At 52.3% G+C, this 15,448-nt stretch overlaps 8 protein-coding genes across 8 annotated transcripts; 6 read left to right on the top strand and 2 right to left on the bottom strand.

Moving 5' to 3' along the window:
- Positions 1 to 410: 410 nt before the first annotated feature.
- On the bottom strand, positions 411 to 1,596 carry BJX68DRAFT_256874 (NAD(P)-dependent alcohol dehydrogenase; the record flags this gene model as incomplete). Its single annotated transcript, XM_071043244.1, has 3 exons — positions 411 to 686; positions 746 to 1,278; positions 1,329 to 1,596. The coding sequence occupies 3 exons, from the start codon at positions 1,594 to 1,596 to the stop codon at positions 411 to 413; spliced, it is 1,077 nt and encodes a 358-aa protein (XP_070896646.1).
- A 626-nt stretch (positions 1,597 to 2,222) lies between these two features.
- Positions 2,223 to 3,047, top strand: BJX68DRAFT_269248 (SDR family NAD(P)-dependent oxidoreductase; the record flags this gene model as incomplete). Its single annotated transcript, XM_071046280.1, has 2 exons — positions 2,223 to 2,315; positions 2,373 to 3,047. The coding sequence occupies 2 exons, from the start codon at positions 2,223 to 2,225 to the stop codon at positions 3,045 to 3,047; spliced, it is 768 nt and encodes a 255-aa protein (XP_070896645.1).
- A 638-nt stretch (positions 3,048 to 3,685) lies between these two features.
- On the top strand, positions 3,686 to 6,257 carry BJX68DRAFT_277379 (transcription factor domain-containing protein; the record flags this gene model as incomplete). Its single annotated transcript, XM_071048314.1, has 2 exons — positions 3,686 to 4,875; positions 4,926 to 6,257. 2 exons carry the CDS (start codon positions 3,686 to 3,688, stop codon positions 6,118 to 6,120), a joined length of 2,385 nt encoding a protein of 794 aa, XP_070896644.1. The 3' UTR covers positions 6,121 to 6,257.
- Positions 6,258 to 6,387: 130 nt separating this feature from the next.
- BJX68DRAFT_242287 (putative C6 transcription factor) lies at positions 6,388 to 9,166 on the top strand. The gene is made up of 4 exons (XM_071040961.1): positions 6,388 to 6,809; positions 6,871 to 7,385; positions 7,433 to 8,506; positions 8,586 to 9,166. Exons 1-4 carry the CDS (start codon positions 6,640 to 6,642, stop codon positions 8,876 to 8,878), a joined length of 2,052 nt encoding a protein of 683 aa, XP_070896643.1. The 5' UTR covers positions 6,388 to 6,639; the 3' UTR covers positions 8,879 to 9,166.
- Positions 9,167 to 9,226: 60 nt separating this feature from the next.
- BJX68DRAFT_242283 (uncharacterized protein) lies at positions 9,227 to 10,632 on the top strand. Its single transcript, XM_071040960.1, has 2 exons — positions 9,227 to 9,368; positions 9,468 to 10,632. Exons 1-2 carry the CDS (start codon positions 9,340 to 9,342, stop codon positions 10,567 to 10,569), a joined length of 1,131 nt encoding a protein of 376 aa, XP_070896642.1. The 5' UTR covers positions 9,227 to 9,339; the 3' UTR covers positions 10,570 to 10,632.
- A 256-nt stretch (positions 10,633 to 10,888) lies between these two features.
- BJX68DRAFT_242279 (putative longevity-assurance protein (LAC1)) lies at positions 10,889 to 13,469 on the top strand. The gene is made up of 4 exons (XM_071040959.1): positions 10,889 to 11,488; positions 11,594 to 11,904; positions 11,954 to 12,241; positions 12,289 to 13,469. Exons 1-4 carry the CDS (start codon positions 11,350 to 11,352, stop codon positions 12,859 to 12,861), a joined length of 1,311 nt encoding a protein of 436 aa, XP_070896641.1. The 5' UTR covers positions 10,889 to 11,349; the 3' UTR covers positions 12,862 to 13,469.
- Positions 12,968 to 13,571, top strand: BJX68DRAFT_135826 (uncharacterized protein). Its single transcript, XM_071036377.1, has one exon. It carries the CDS (start codon positions 13,075 to 13,077, stop codon positions 13,504 to 13,506), a length of 432 nt encoding a protein of 143 aa, XP_070896640.1. The 5' UTR covers positions 12,968 to 13,074; the 3' UTR covers positions 13,507 to 13,571.
- A 749-nt stretch (positions 13,572 to 14,320) lies between these two features.
- BJX68DRAFT_269243 (casein kinase II subunit beta) lies at positions 14,321 to 15,412 on the bottom strand (the record flags this gene model as incomplete). The annotated part of the gene is made up of 1 exon (XM_071046279.1): positions 14,321 to 15,412. The coding sequence occupies one exon, from the start codon at positions 15,410 to 15,412 to the stop codon at positions 14,321 to 14,323; it is 1,092 nt and encodes a 363-aa protein (XP_070896639.1).
- Between the last annotated feature and the right edge of the window lie 36 nt (positions 15,413 to 15,448).

Genomic DNA, 15,448 nt, shown 5'->3' with positions numbered 1-15,448 from the left:
TGGAGCCCCGCTATAACCTTCGGCGGTTCTCCGGTTCCCCGTCAGATCTCCGGGGTTGCCGGTGCCATTTCGTCGTTACTGTGGCCGTGAGATCATTGGACACCGATTCGAATGCTGAGGTCTCCAGGACGGGGATGATGAAGACTTTCAATCGTTGTCACTGCAGGAAAATGTGATGCCAAATGAAGTAAAGCGCCACACGTGATTCAAATGAGGCCTTTACGTTGTACAGACAGGAAACAGCATCATTCATTCTCCACTCCCTTCTATTCTTTATTCTACTGAGCTAAACTGGCCTCGCCGCAACGAGCGTGGTAAACTCAGATACTGACCAGGATTAGTCCTACGAATACCAAGGAGAAATCAAGCATTTAATGCATATTTTGTTCGATTTCCAGCCTAGTCGCTCTCTAATCATCCAAAATTTGGACCTTGATGGCTCTCGCAGCGGGATTACTTGCAGTAGCAAACGCCTGGACTCCCTCCTCCAGCCCATACCGATGAGACACCAGTGGTTTCAGATCAATCAATCCAGCATTGACCAGGCTGATGGCCTTGGGGTAGATGTCATGGTACCGGTACTGGAACCTCAAATCGATCTCCTTGGCTGACATGTGCATGAAAGGAATGTTTTGGAAATCCTTGCCCACACCAATGACGAACACAAGGCCGCCAAAGCGGGTTGCCTAAGTGAAGCATGTTAGCTCATTCGAGGATTGGCCTACGTACCGCGTCGAAAACTTACGTATATTCCCGCATGAACACTGCTCTCCACTCCAGTACACTCCAGGACTAGCTTCGCCTCCTGTCCAAGCTCCTTGACGATGCGTGCTCCTAGCTCTTGAGAAGTCTCCTGCTTCTGTACATGCACAGTTTGCACGCGGGGCACGAGCTCCTTTGCTTTAGCGAGGCGGTTCTTGTCTATATCTGTGATAACAATGGGCGCTGCACCCGCCGCATGTGCTGCCAGCAGCGTGACCAGGCCAATGGGTCCAGCGCCGCAAATGACCAGAGGGTCAGCGAGACGGAGTCCTGAACGGTCGATACCGGCCAAGGCGACTGTGAGAGGCTCGAGAAGCGCGCCCTCTTCGAAGGTTACATGATCGGGCAAGCGATGGAGCCAGGCTTCTGGGTGGGCATGGTACCTGCGCAGGGTACCGTGATGAGGTGGCGTTGAGTAAAACACCACATCCGGGCAAGCGTGATATTTGCCCGTGCGGCAGAAGTCGCAGGTGGGCTTTGAGCAGGGAACACCGCACTCCATAGCAACTCGATCACCTATCATCAATCAGCACAAGAGCTTCGACTTTGCGAAAGACTTCCCATACCCGGCTTGAAACGAGTCACAGCGTCCCCGACCCGCAGGACAACTCCGGCGCTTTCATGACCCAACCCGTTATCGCCTGTAACGATCATAGGCCCTATCCGACCATGTTTCCAGAAATGAACATCAGACCCGCAGATACCGGTGGCCCTGACATGGACAAGGCACTCGTCTGGACGTAGCTTGGGGATTTCACATTCCACAACACGGAGATCGTGTGAAGGGTTTGTGTGAATGGCAAGGTTTTGAGGCTTTTTCTGAAGGACATCCATGCCAGGCAAGTGATGTGATGTGTGCTCAAGGATGCTATTGCACGGTCCCTGGAAGGTTCACACTACTGTTATATAGCCGAGTACGGAGCGGGATACTATGTTAGGAAAGCGATGATTATCCTACGGACACATCTCCGGGACCACGAACCGATTGCGTTTCGGAGGGGGATAGAATGAACAGATGACGGTCGTGTCGCATTCACGTTCACCATTTTCTATGCCGGTACTGAATTCGGGATATTGCCGGGACCCTCTCTGGGCCGGTGGGAACGATCTCCTAAAAAGATATACATGGTGCGGAGTTGAAGAATCAGCAGACAGCTTCAGATAAATCCAGTATCTCGATCGCAGCCAGAAAATACCCCACGTTTTCTCCACGATGCACAGGCGACTCATCAAATTCGTGCATGACGTGTGTGCGCTGGCTAGACCCGGAAATAGCCCCGAGCGAGCTACGGCCTCATTCCAGGTCGGGTTGTGGGCCCTAGATTCCGGTGGATGCCAACGATCTATATGGAAATTCGCTGCTGCTCTCTGCCACTGTGGTTATTGTGGTTAAATAGCGAAGCAAGATAGCAAGATAGCACGGACACAACTGACTGGACACATCAATCTGACATCGCAGCATGTCACTGCAGGGAAAAATTGCTATCGTCACCGGAGGAGCACGGGGAATTGGAGCAGGGATTGCTCGCAGCTTGAGTAAGGAGGGTGCAAAGGTATTTGATCTAAATCTACCTACTTATAAAGAGCATGTGGTTAATCGGAATTTGCAGGTCGCTTTCAACTATGTCTCGCCCTCATCCAAACTTGCGGCAGACAACCTAGTCGAAGAACTTCGCCAGGCTGGCAAGGAAGCTGTTGCAGTACAAGCGGATGTGACTGAGCTGTCTGCCCCCGGAACCATCATCCAAGCCACTCTATCCTCATTCAAAACAGATCATATCGACATCCTGGTAAACAATGCCGGCGCGGGAGACAACCGACCTCTGGAGGAAGTGACCTTAGAGACCTATACAAAATTGATGGACGTTAACGTACGGGCAGTGGTCTTCATGACCCAAGCTGTGCTGCCATTTATCAGTCACGGTGGGCGCATCATTAACTTGTCCTCCATCTCAGCGCGAGGCGGCTATGCCACACAATCGGTATACGCAGCAAGCAAAGCAGCTGTTGAGGGTCTGACGCGGGTTTGGGCCACCGAGCTAGGGCACAAATACGGCATCACAGTCAATGCCGTCAACCCAGGTCCCGTGGACACGGACATGTATCGAGCCGCAGGCCCGCTGCATTTGGCTCGAATGGAGGAAGAAAATAAGAAGGTCCCTGCTGGACAACGGTGTGGTACCGTGGAGGACATTGGGGATATCGTTACATTTTTGTCGGAGGAGCGGTCGCGGTGGGTTACGGGAGATGTCATTTGCGCGAATGGTGGTATACTTTACACCTAGACACTGTTTTTGTCTGAATGTCCATTGCGTGTTCTATACGGGTTAGAGTTCCAGCATATGGTACGGTCATCGCTTGTACTCTACACCACTCCTCGCACTCTAGGCCGTTTTCGAAAGACGAATTATGTTATGTATGGCGGTTTGGAAGTGGCTTGAAGCGTCGCATAACAGAAAGCCAAGATCTACTAAGTCAATTGGCGGCTTTTATCGAAGCCCGGGTCCTTGTTTGCCGAGATCCATTCAATCCAAGTTTCGTCCGGTGACATCCCGAAGCGGATCGACTTTACAGGTTGTCCGGCGATAGCTCCGCGACAGCTTCACCGGCCGTCCCCACATCTTGTTTGACACAAAATATGACGTTCTATTCTATCTTTCAGTTGAGTCTCGGTCTTTTTCTGCATTCTGAAAGTCGAAGTGCAAATCTTCTGTCAGACTCACGAACACGACGCTTAACGGTATGTTTGTTGTGTGTGGTTTCCCTGTCAGAAGCTGGTCTAACGAGTCCATATTTACTTTCACAGACGTTCTACATGGATGTGACAAGCAGTTGATGTGTTCTTCAACCATTTCCTTCTTTCTGAGACTTCCTCCCTTGCTCTTCCTCCAACAGTCCGCCTGGTTCGAGATATTTGCCTACCATGGCCAAGGCACTCCCGGCCAGTCCACAAGAGTCTCCCTCCAACGAGTCCATTTCTCCCGGCGCCAAACAGCGGAAAACGCGCAGCCGAATAGCTTGCGATGAATGCCATTCTCAGCATGCCCGGTGTGATCGCGTGTTCCCCTGTTCAAGGTGCCTGAGCAAAAATATTCAGTGCGGCTTCAGTCGAGAGCTCCGCAAGCGAGGGCGATTGCCCAAGCACATTCCCCGCCCAGGAACTGGGATAATGACAGGAACACCCGGCGTTTATAATGCAGATAACGCACAGTTTGTGATCTCGCCGACAGCTAGCGATGCTCTGACTTCTGATGGTTCCCAACAAAGCTCCTGCTATGTGAAGGATGTGCCGGTTTTATTGAGTCAGGGGATCGAATACCCCCAGTCGCTCGATGATCTGGTTTGTCCTATACAAAGATGTGAAGAGGATGATTTGTTGAACGAATCGCTGCTGTTTCAGGCTGAGTCTGCAGACTTTCCGGGTCTTTTGACCGGGATTGCGCTAGAAGATGGTCCATTTCCCTTGGACACACTTACGCCGACAGACTTCCCTGAAAGCAGCAGCCCTGGACATGCCCGATCAGAAATTTTTACTTCCACACCACCACCGACTTTATTGAGTTTGAGATTCCCTGTCCTCCAGCCACTACTTCCCTTCATCCAGTCCACTATTTCTGCAGAACTGGCATGCGGGCTTCTCGATCTCTACTTTACCAGCGCTTTCCCCGGGCATATGCATCCCATCTGCCATCATATCCACTGCTACGTTGTCCGAAAAGCCTCCTTCTTAGACGAGATCCGCCCTCGACCAAGTAGTCTGGCACTCTTGGCCAGCATGTTATGGGTCGCCGCCTCAGACGATCGGGCATTTTCCTTGCCAATTTCGCCCCGTTACCGAAAGCAGATTTGCCATTTCCTCCACTCGCTTACCGTTCAATTGTTGAGACCCCTAGCACACACGCCTATATATGGGCCGCGGAAGACAATAAGGGACAGGACTCCCTATTCTGACGTAAATCTCGCAAATTTTTCTGGATTTGCACAACCCTTCTTGTTGGCGAATAGCCCTCAGGGCAATGAGTTTTCTAGGGGTACTATAGACGACGTGATCACTTATATCCACATCGCTTCCATTCTTTCAGCAAGCGAGCAGAAGGCGCTTAGTAGGAAATGGTCGGTTCTATAACAATCCAACTGAGACTCAAACTAATATCAGAATCCAGGTGGTATGCAGCTTTCACCCTAGCACGAGACCTCGAATTAAACCGCGAGGTCGAGGCAATGCCAGCCATGGACCTTCAGGACAACTGTTTCTCGGAACTGGATTCCAGACTTGATTGCCCTGTAGCAAATCGACGTATCCTCAGTTGCGTGTGTAACGACCGCTCCGCACATATCACGGAAGTGCAACGTGAAGAGCGTCGGAGAGTCTGGTGGCTTCTATACATGATGGATCGGCATCTCGCGCTATCAGACAACCGTCCACTAGTACTTCTCGACTCCGAGAGCAAGGACCTTCTTCTCCCTCTAGATGAGCACGCATGGCAAGCTGGAGAAATACACAGCAATAGCCACAATCTCATTGGACCTCAGTGCCTGGTGTCCGGGCCCAAGAACAAGCGCCGCGGGTTTCCCGACTTTACTTGCCACGATCAGTCAATCTTCGGGGTCTTTCTTCCTCTCATGACGATCATGGGTCAAGTTGTCGACCTGAATCAGATGGAAAACCACCCCATTCTCGGTGCCGGCGCTTCGGGAAAGAAACCTCTGGAAACCTATCGCAATCAAGTGCTTCGCCAGCTCGATGTATACGAAATCAGTTTCAATGAGTTTATTACGAGGATCGCCAACACCGAGAGCGCGTTCTCGTCGAATGCCAATCATCTTCATACGCATGCATCCTCCCAAACTTACTGGATGTCCCGCACAATCGCCGCCTACGCCTCATATTACATGCAAGTCCTGCACATCCTCCTAGATGAGAAGTGGGACCCTACCACGCTCACCAAAGATAGAGACCTTTCCACCTCGTCGCCGAAGTTCACGTTGGCCATATCTCGCGCGCTAAAAGCAGCCGCCTCCGTCAAGCAAATCCTCAAATTCGATCCCGACGTCAGCTTTATGCCTGCGCTCTTCGAGACTCAACTCCTACGAGGCAGTTCATATTTTCTTCCTATCATCGAACGGCTACAAGATGAAGCTGATGAGTCCTTTTTGAGCGCGTGCGAGGTCATGATTCGAGCTGTAGAATCCTGCATCGTCACATTGAATACCGAGTCTCAGAGGAGTTTCTGTCAGATTATGCGGAGAGCCGTCGCCCAAGCGCGTGGGCGACCAATTAACCATTGTGAGGTTCAAAGAAGGCATAGGGCTATTTTGGCCTTGTACGGACGGACGGAAACCGGGTTGGCACTTTAGGTTCACATTCTTCTCGTTCCCGATCTTCGGTGATTCGCCAAAGAATTCACTGAGAATGATTAAAGCCAAAATGCGAACCCCCAATATCCTTCCAATTCCAGGATTACCCGCTGGTGGAAACGAATTTAGGAATTGCCTCAGACCAAGCGGGGTGGCTCGGGCTATACTTCGGTCACGCCCCAGCGCTGATCCACTCTCGGAGGAAACGCCGTGATTGGATGGTTTCTCTTCTCGCCGTGGTGAACTCTCTCGTCGCGAAGGGTCGTCGCGAAAGGCTGTGCGTCGATTCCCAAAGATCAATCGTTCCTCCTAAGCTACGGTTGGCTGGCCTAGCATTTGCCCTGTCTACATCTGAAGCCGAAGCAGGAATCCACTGGGGTCCCCTGCGTATCATTTCGAGCGACCTCCTATTGCTGTGGGGAAGGCCAGGACAGATTTGTGGAGAAAGAATGACGGACGAGGGTTCTCTTGAGCCTTCGCCATTTCTCACAGCGTCACGCAGTTACAACATCCTCCGGCATGGAATCACTACCCCGATCACGGCATATCCTTCGAAAGTCGTTCGCCTGCGATGAGTGCAAGCGGCGCAAAATACGATGCTCCGGCGACGAGAACTGCATGAATTGCATGAAGGATGCAAAGTCATGTCGATACTCGTCGCCATCGCATCAGCTGTCCAAGTTGCAGAGGTATGCATCCTCATTGAATCTCCAAGTCAGAACAGATGAACGATATATTTATAGACTCCAGGCGCATACAAGACCGTGAGCAACTCATAAGCGACATGGAAAAGGCTTGGGCAGTCTATCTGCCATCAGTCGACCTCAAGGAAGCCATTCGCACTGTCCGGCAAGGCGAGTCACTCGAGAAAAAGAACAAGCATCACCATGACATTACGCATTCCACCGAACAACCGCCCGTCGGCGTTGCAGAGCACAGCAATGCGGAAGACTACGAGTTTGACGAGTCGCAGGATTTCGACAACTCTACGGACGGCATGGGATTTCTCACCATAGACCCCCATAAGGCGGGCTATACGGGGCCGCAGTCTGGAGTAGCTGCACTAAAATTTCTGCAAACACTCCCTCTTTATATCCCGCTTAGCAGCTTTATCCCAGCCTCTTCCCTGGACGATGATGATATCTTAGACTCTGCTCCGCCTAGGAAGCAATCGGAAGTGGCTCGCTATCTTGATGATTATTTTTCACTGTATCATCCTGCGTATCCTATTTTGCATGAAGGGACTTTTCGCGCACGGGTATCGGGTATGTTCTCAGAAATATTTTCAGAGGTCCATTCTTACCAAATTCAGGTGCATTGGCCAAACCACATGATGGCTCGTGGCCACTGTTATACAACATTGTCCTCGCGATAGGCGCATTTGTTGGCGACTCGAAAGGAACGAAAACCGACATGGTTTTCTTCAAAGAAGCGCGCAAACACCTCTCGATGGACGTGTTAGAGAAAGGATCTCTGAGCTATGTTCAGGCAATTGTCCTGATGGCCAATTACTTGCAGAAGCGAAATAAGCCCAATGCTGCTTTTATCCTGGTTGGTATTGGCTTCAGTATGGCTCTCGCGATTGGCCTGCATCGAGAGTTTGGCATGCCGAGTACATCGCCGTTCACCATGGAGGTTCGCCGGCGGGTGTGGTGGACGCTATTCATCTTTGTTTCAGGCGTACAACTGATCCTAGGGCGGCCAGCAGTCTCGCTAGTTGGAGTCAATGTTCGACTTCCAGCTAATGTAGATGACCACGACCTCGCCGTGGACATGGAAGAGCTCCCTGAGAGCCAGACTGGCCCAACTATTACATCCTGTCTCATCGCGCAGGTCAAACTAGCCAAGATCGCAAACGCAATCCAGGTTGAACTTCTCACCCATCACCTCCCTACCTCAGACAAAGCAAACGACCTCGAGCAGCGTATCTCCTCCTGGACAAACGATCTTCCAGCACACTTCAACACTGACATCTACCTCGAGCCACGATTCGATATCCCCAGACGCGTCGTCCTTTGGAGATCCTACCACCTCCGCATAGTCATTAATCGCCCCTTCCTCTTTCAAAACATTACATCCAAGTCCGAGCTCGATACCTCTGCTGGGCCTGTTGCCTCATGCCTTGAAGCAGCAGACACATGCGTGACGTCGATTTGCGGGTTCCTCGAGTCGACGGATAACAGGCAACGGGGTCTTACCTGGTACGCAACCTGCTGGCTCCTAACGGCGAGTTTCGTCCAGGCAACATGCTACGTCTACGAGCCCGCGCACGCGCTAGCCGAGACTTGGAGGTGCCATATCCAACGCGCGGTCGACTGTTTAGGGAGCCTGGGGTCATCACACGATATGGCCTTGCGCGCGAGAGCTGTCCTACAGAAGATCCTCGGTTTGTAACCTCTCTCTCCCTCTCATAACATAATCATCAAAGTTAGCTCATCACTAACACCATTCCCTTCTCTGCATAGAACACGGCCACGAACGAACCTCTCCAGGCAGTTTCAACCTCGACCCCTTCTCGCTAACCCAGATGGCCCCCGGGCCACTACGTACACCATGGACTCCTTCCGGCTGGGGCTCGAACCAAGCCATGTACAACCCATTTTCGCAGAGTTTTGGTGGCGGCTTTCGGTACACGCAGGGGTCATTGGGCGCGGAGTTTCTCGATGCGGCGGGTGGTTTGATGATTCAAAACTTGTTTGGCGGTTCTGGAGAGGAGGGGTTGGGGTTGGGGCATGGGAGCTCTTGGACGCCTGGTTAGGGGTCTACACAGAGGTTCAACTAGTACTTGAGCGAGTATTTACGGTTTATATTGATATGACTGAAGAAAGTGTCTGGAGAGTTAGGGCATGTTCCTAAAGTATATACTTCTGACAAGCGACACGTGATTTCCAGACCATTCTTTGTCAACAATTCTTGAGGAGTTCGAACCTGAGATGGGCATTTGGTGCATCTTGTAGTAAACTATAAAATGACCTGAAGAGATTTAGAATCAAGATTAAGCAGGATTTTCAGATTATTATGACTATTACAATGCCATTTCTCCAAATGACAAGCCAAGATCCATGCCGAATACCGACCCGAGAAACGCCGGTAACCGCCCGAGTCTTGGCGCCATACATCAAACAATTAGTCCCATCTGGTTCATGCCAGCTAGCTGCTGCTCCCAAAAGGACCACCTCGCTGCCTGGGCCAACTCGAGCAGCACGACAAACTGCAGATATGACGGAGTTCAATATTCCATGGGGGACGTACGTTTATCTACCTAGTCCATTTCACTTGGAGTCCGGACTCGCCGAAACTACTCTTGAACGAACCAGCTAACCTAAGAATCCGTGTCTCAAATGCAGCATCCAATCCCTCAGCCTCATAATCGCCCCAATCCTTCTCCCTCGAATAATAAACTTCATCCGTTATGTGCGTGTCGCGATCATGCAGCGGCCAGCTCCGCGCCCCTTACCACCGGGCGCTACGCGCGCACTGAACGTCCTCTTCTTCTCGATCCTCCTCTTCCTCTTCCTCAGTTTCCCCTCAAACCCGTTCTCGCCGGGCCCAAGTATCTTCACCCTGACACGGTCGCGGATCACTACCTCACTCGAGACGATATTCACTCGACTCGCCAGACAGAGACCGCTAACGGAGGCGGACGAGTTGCTCCGCACGAAGCTGATTTCCAAGGATGCGCGCCGGATCTACCTCCGCTTTGGCGCGAAAGCACTGACTCAGTGCCAGTTCTGCAAGCTGGATAACCCGAATACGTATGCGCTCTTCTACTACCCGGTGAACTCGCTCGTTCCGCATCTACTACACATGGCCGTCGTAGGCGTCGCGACATCGGCGAGTTTCGCGGGCCGTGAGGCAGCGCGCTGGAGGACGAAGTTTACAATTGCGGGGCTTCTGCTTGCGGCGGTGGATCTCTACATTGTGTTTATGTATGACCCTGTCAAGGGCGGGTCTGAGGCCGTACGGGACGGTGTTGATGTGCCGCGGGCGGTCTTTGCGACTATGGCTGTTGTGCGGCCGCTGGTGTTGCTGTGCTTTGATGTGGTGCTCGCGTTCTTCATTTACGTTTCTGCTACGAATCGATGGTTTTTTACGCCGCCGTCGCAGGCGGAGGAGGCGGAGAGGGTGGTGTCGGCTTCGCTTGCGGCGCTTACCGGGGCGAGCTCAAAGTTGCATGCTGCGAGTGTGACGAGGAATGCGGTGGTGAGGGATCGGGTCTTGAAGGATCGGGACGATGCGTATTGGCGAACGGTGGTTGCGCTGGATGGGGTAGGGGCGTCGAAGGCGCCGGAGGGGGTGTGGGAAGAGGAGGAGGTTGTCAGGGCCATGTCCAAGGCGATGGCGGGCGGGGGAGGAATCGACCTCGCGAAGCTCGGCGTCAGTGCGGCGGAGTATGTGAATGCGGCCACGGCGGGGTTGGACAATGGCCGGGTGCAGGGCGGTTCATAAAGAGATAAAGCCTGTATAAATGCTTTTGAATAAGACATACAGAGACATTGTCGGCGGGACCAACCCGAAGTCAAATGACCGTAGATCGCGACGTAGGCAGTGCAGGGTGGGAGATGGACAGCCTCTAGCGAGGGCTTGTGGAGCGGAAGACGGATGTCATTGGGGGCGACTCACTGGGGCCTGGGCGGTGTGCCGTCCCAGTGGTCGTGGTACGTATGTAGGCCCCATAGAGGCCAGCCAGAGGAATGGCCCGGGCGGCAGCACTACTGCTGCAGACTAACCTTGGAGCTGTCCCTCATTATTCTCGATCCTCAACTTAATTTCTTTTGCTTTTCCTTGGATTCGTCGTTGTTGATTTCCCCTCTTCTCCTCCATAGCGGTGTGCCTGTGCCCCTGGGCAATTTCTTCCTCCTCCTCTTTCCGCGGCCCCAGCTCCAGCGCCCTTGATCTTCGTCTCTGACAGAGGTGAAACAGCGAGTCGCTGGTTTGACGGCGTGTCTCTTCCCCAACCACAACACTGCGTGCCGCGGAACACCACCTACCACCACCTCCTCCACCGTCAACACCACCACCAAAGGCAGTCTCTCCAGTTTTCTGCATCGTGGTCGGGAACCACGTGTTCGCTCGTTTTTATTGACTGCTCTTGACTAGACGACGCTAGCCCGTCATCTAATTGCTCTGAATTCTCTCGTTGATCCCGCACCGTTGTCCATATCCCTTTGCGGAGGCCACAGATCCCTTGTTTCAGCACGCCAATCGCCGAGCGTAGCCTTTCTCGTTATGGCTATAGACTCGACTTCTCAGCCGCAGTCGCTCACGGAGCTCAATGCCTGCACGACGACCTCGCACTCGCACTCGCATTCGCATCGCCCGGCCAAAGATACCACGTTCCGAGAATGGGTTGTCTCCAACCAGATCGGTATGCAAGATCTCGTACTAGCTTGAACTTTTGCAACAAGCTTTCTTGTTTGTTTGGTCGGTTGGAACCGTGGTTCGCTAACCAGGGGAAACTTTCCTTCTATAGGTATTTCTCTGACAACTCTGTCCATGATATTGGCCGTCCACCATTTGTACCCTTCGCTCTCTCCATATACCACTCCGTTCTTTCAGTTGTCGTACTACCAGCCGTCGCAAGGGCTGTATATCCAAGGTCGCGATGATGTCTACTTTGTCCTCAGCTCCGTACTTGCGTTCACCGCCGTCCGCGCTATATCAATTGAGTGGGTTCTTCGGCCGATGGCACTGCGGCTAGGGTTGAAGCGAAAAGAGTCGATTCGATTTGCGGAGCAGGGCTGGATGTTCTTGTACTATGCAGTCTTCTGGACCACTGGAATGGTTTGTTCCCCACCTGTGTTATGGGGAGGGCACAGCTAACTGCGAGTAGTACATCTGGTCACAGTCGTATTACTGGGGCGACTTCAGGGCAATCTGGGCGGAGTGGCCTTCGCGGGGCGTCTCCGGCTCGCTGAAGTGGTATCTCCTGGCACAGCTTGCCTTTTGGCTGCAGCAGATTTTCGTCATCCACGTGGAGGAGCGGAGAAAGGATCACTATCAAATGTTGACGCACCATTTAATCACCAGCAGTTTGCTCACATCGGCATACATCTACGGGTTCTACAACGTCTCTAATGTGGTGCTGAGTCTGATGGACGCCGTGGACCTTCTCTTGCCGGTACGCTTCTACCCTCTACTTACCTGAACGGCAGCTGATCCCCGCAGTTTGCCAAAATCCTCAAGTACCTGCGCTTCGAGTTGAGCTGCAACATCGCCTTTGGCGTCTTCATGGTCACCTGGTTGATTTCGCGCCACATCTTCTACCCATTGCTCTGCTGGTCCATCTTCAAGGACGTCCCCGCCGCAATGTCATATGGCTGCTACTCCGGAACTACGGCGGAGATGATCTCGACAAACGGGTACCCCGACCAAATCACTCACCTCTTCTACCCATTCCTCGACATCGACGGCCCGATCTGCATGAACCGCACGATCAAATGGCTCTTCCTGTCGAGCCTCCTCTCTCTGCAGGCCCTTTCCCTGATCTGGTTCAGCATGGTCGTCCGCGTCGCCGTCGGCGTTCTCCGCACCGGTAACGCCGAGGACACCCGCAGCGACGACGAAGACGAAGACGAGGAAGAAGTGGTCGGCTCGCCCAAGGAAATCCCCACGGGCAACGCCATTCCCGCCGAAGTCTCTACGCCCGAATGGCGCCGGTCAAATGGCCACGTCCGGCCCCGCGGCCGTAGCGATCGGAAGGCACTGCTCGGCCGCATTGGGTGCGACAAGCCTACCTAAAAAAACCACAATAGATACCAGCAGCAGCAGCCGGCTCTATCTCCATCTCTCATTTTCAAAATTCCCATCACCACCATCAAGCTGTGGTGTGCTGTGAAAATTCACCCACCGATATACCCGCATACGGCATACTAACCATCCACACATCTGATGAACCGAAAATATGAATACATGAAGCATATCCGTATCTAGCTGTTGTTGTTTCTGCTGTTGATGATGCTCTTTTACTTTTTCTCAGTCTCAATGATATCGCCTACGTTTGATACCACGCTCCCGTCCTGTTTTTGTATTCTTGCTTCTTTTATTTCTGTATTTTCCCCCTATCTGCTTGGTCGGATGGATTTGCGACTTGACTTGTTTGGCTGTGGCGGCGGCCTGGCTAAATATCGTTATATATGCGGGGTTTTTATACCGGGTTCTTTATGGTTTAGAAGGTTAATTCAGAGATATCTTCTTTTGTGTGTCTGCGCTTTGAAAAAGAGGTTACAGTATTGGTGTATAGTTGGTTCAGCGGCTTTGAACCCTACCTACCTACTCGGCAATCGGAAAGTTGAGTGTTGTATCAACAAGAACATCCGCAGAATGCAATCTCAAGGAAAGCACCATCCAATAGTAAAAGCCCTAATGTTAAGCAGGAATACCTGAGATTACATGTGAGACGCTCGCTCTAGGTATAAAGGGCGTTGAAACAGAAGTACTGGCACTTCTCCAACTCTGTTCCAGAAAGGCCATGTTCGCCTACCAGTTCGCGGCTCTGAGTGAGTTGAGTAGCTCTCCTAAAATCCAGAGAATGAAGACGAATGATGACTATACCAGATGAAAGAACGAGCAGGGTGCGAAACCCTTACACAGTCAGCTTTTTTAAAAGATCCTGCCCAGCATAGTAGGTATAACATGCCTCCAGGCTGCCTTTCCGTCCACTGTCCCAGAGGCATTCCTAACGTCGTCAAAAACATTAAAGATATTCTGGAAACGGTCGTTTGTAGACGATCACTGCCCTTGCCCGCTGTAGCAGAATGAGTGTTGACTGGGATGGTATAGTCGAGAACAAGAACTAGGGTAAGCATAAAAAAGTGGAAGAGTACATGACCAAAATATCATATCATAACTCGACTACGTGCATGATTACTCTGCATGTGTTGAACCTGCATCTTGTCCTGCAGACCAACAATTGGCTGCTGAACTCGACACGAGACATAGAAGACATGAGCCACATAGGCAAGTATCAAGGAACAAAAGTTGACGCCTAAATGCAGGTTACAGGACGAACAGAAACGCCAAAGAGGGAAGGAGCATGAAAAGAGAGGTTCGAGGTTGAAGTAGTAATGAGTTCATCGTATGTATGAGTGAGGTAGGCGAAGTATATGAGTCTGTCTGTCTGGATGGGATGCTGAAATGGAATTGACTGTAGTAGGTAAATACGCGAAGAAAAGAGAAGATGAATTGAAGAAAAAAGAGTTTAACCAGCCACCCCGTTTATGTTCATAGGTTCTGCGGGGTACCGCCGCCGTCGCATCGGTGCCTTTTTCCGTTTTGCTATCGCGTTCTGTGCACTGTCGCCGCCCATTTCTGCATCTCCGTCGTTGTCGTAGTTTTGCAGGGATTTGAAGTAGGCCATCTCGTCGAGCTGGGTTATGTCCGTGGGCTTCATCCGCAGCCACTTCATGCGCGGACCAGACCTCGAGCGCTCTGACACGCGGAATCCGTAAATCCGCGACTCGTACATCCTGCCCTCTCCCAAGCCAGGGGCGAAGTTGGCCGTCCGTACGCCGTTCAATTCGGTGGGCCAGAGGGTCCGAGGGGTATCGGATGTAGGCTGGTTGTTCGTACCAGCTGATGTCGTAGTGGTGGTTGTGACGGTCGATGGGATCGAGGCTGACCGCGTTGGGGATAGCGCATTTAGAGATGCATCGAACCGGGGTCCGACGTCGAGGTCAGGGAAGGTCATGAAAAACAAGCAGCCGAACGTTGTGCCAAAGAAGGCGCCATCTACCGAGTGAAACCGGCTGTTCGGCGGCGTATATAGGTCCTGGCAGCTGGGGCAGAAGAGCTTCACCGTTTCCTGACCCGGTGTATCGGAGCGTCCCACGGGGAGCACTTTGCAACCGTTGCAGTAAACTCGTGGGCAGACCCCGAAGTGTTGCATCTCGTACTTCTCCAACATCTGTTGGATGCCCGGCCGTGAAGTGATATACCGTTGGTGGATCAACCCGTAAAGCAGCTCCGCCGAGCTCTCAATGACGCTCAAATCGCTGGCTACCCTTGCATGCCTCCGCTCTCTCCGGTAACCGGGCGGCTTCTCGTCACCGAGGATTTCGTCCTCGTCTTCCTCCTCCTCCTCCTCCTCTTCTTCCTCATCCTCATCCTCTTCCGGTTCCACATCCAGAATCATCTCCAGGGCCTCCTTGTACATAGGCACCTGTGACTGCAGGCCGGTCAGGTTGAAGTCATCCTCGATAAAATCCTCCGAAACTTCGGCGAAGAATTCGTGCCCCATGAGGGAGCAGAACGAGGAGATCCAGGACTCCGGAGCGCCCTCGGACGACGACATATCGAACGAATCGGCGGTTGAGGACGGCGTTGATTC

This window comes from Aspergillus pseudodeflectus (assembly GCF_044049435.1).
Source record: "Aspergillus pseudodeflectus strain CBS 756.74 chromosome Unknown BJX68scaffold_37, whole genome shotgun sequence".
In the NCBI taxonomy this organism is placed as follows: domain Eukaryota; kingdom Fungi; phylum Ascomycota; class Eurotiomycetes; order Eurotiales; family Aspergillaceae; genus Aspergillus; species Aspergillus pseudodeflectus.
The sequence above is the reverse complement of the archived record's forward strand: the minus strand, read 5'-3'. Positions and strand labels throughout refer to the sequence as shown.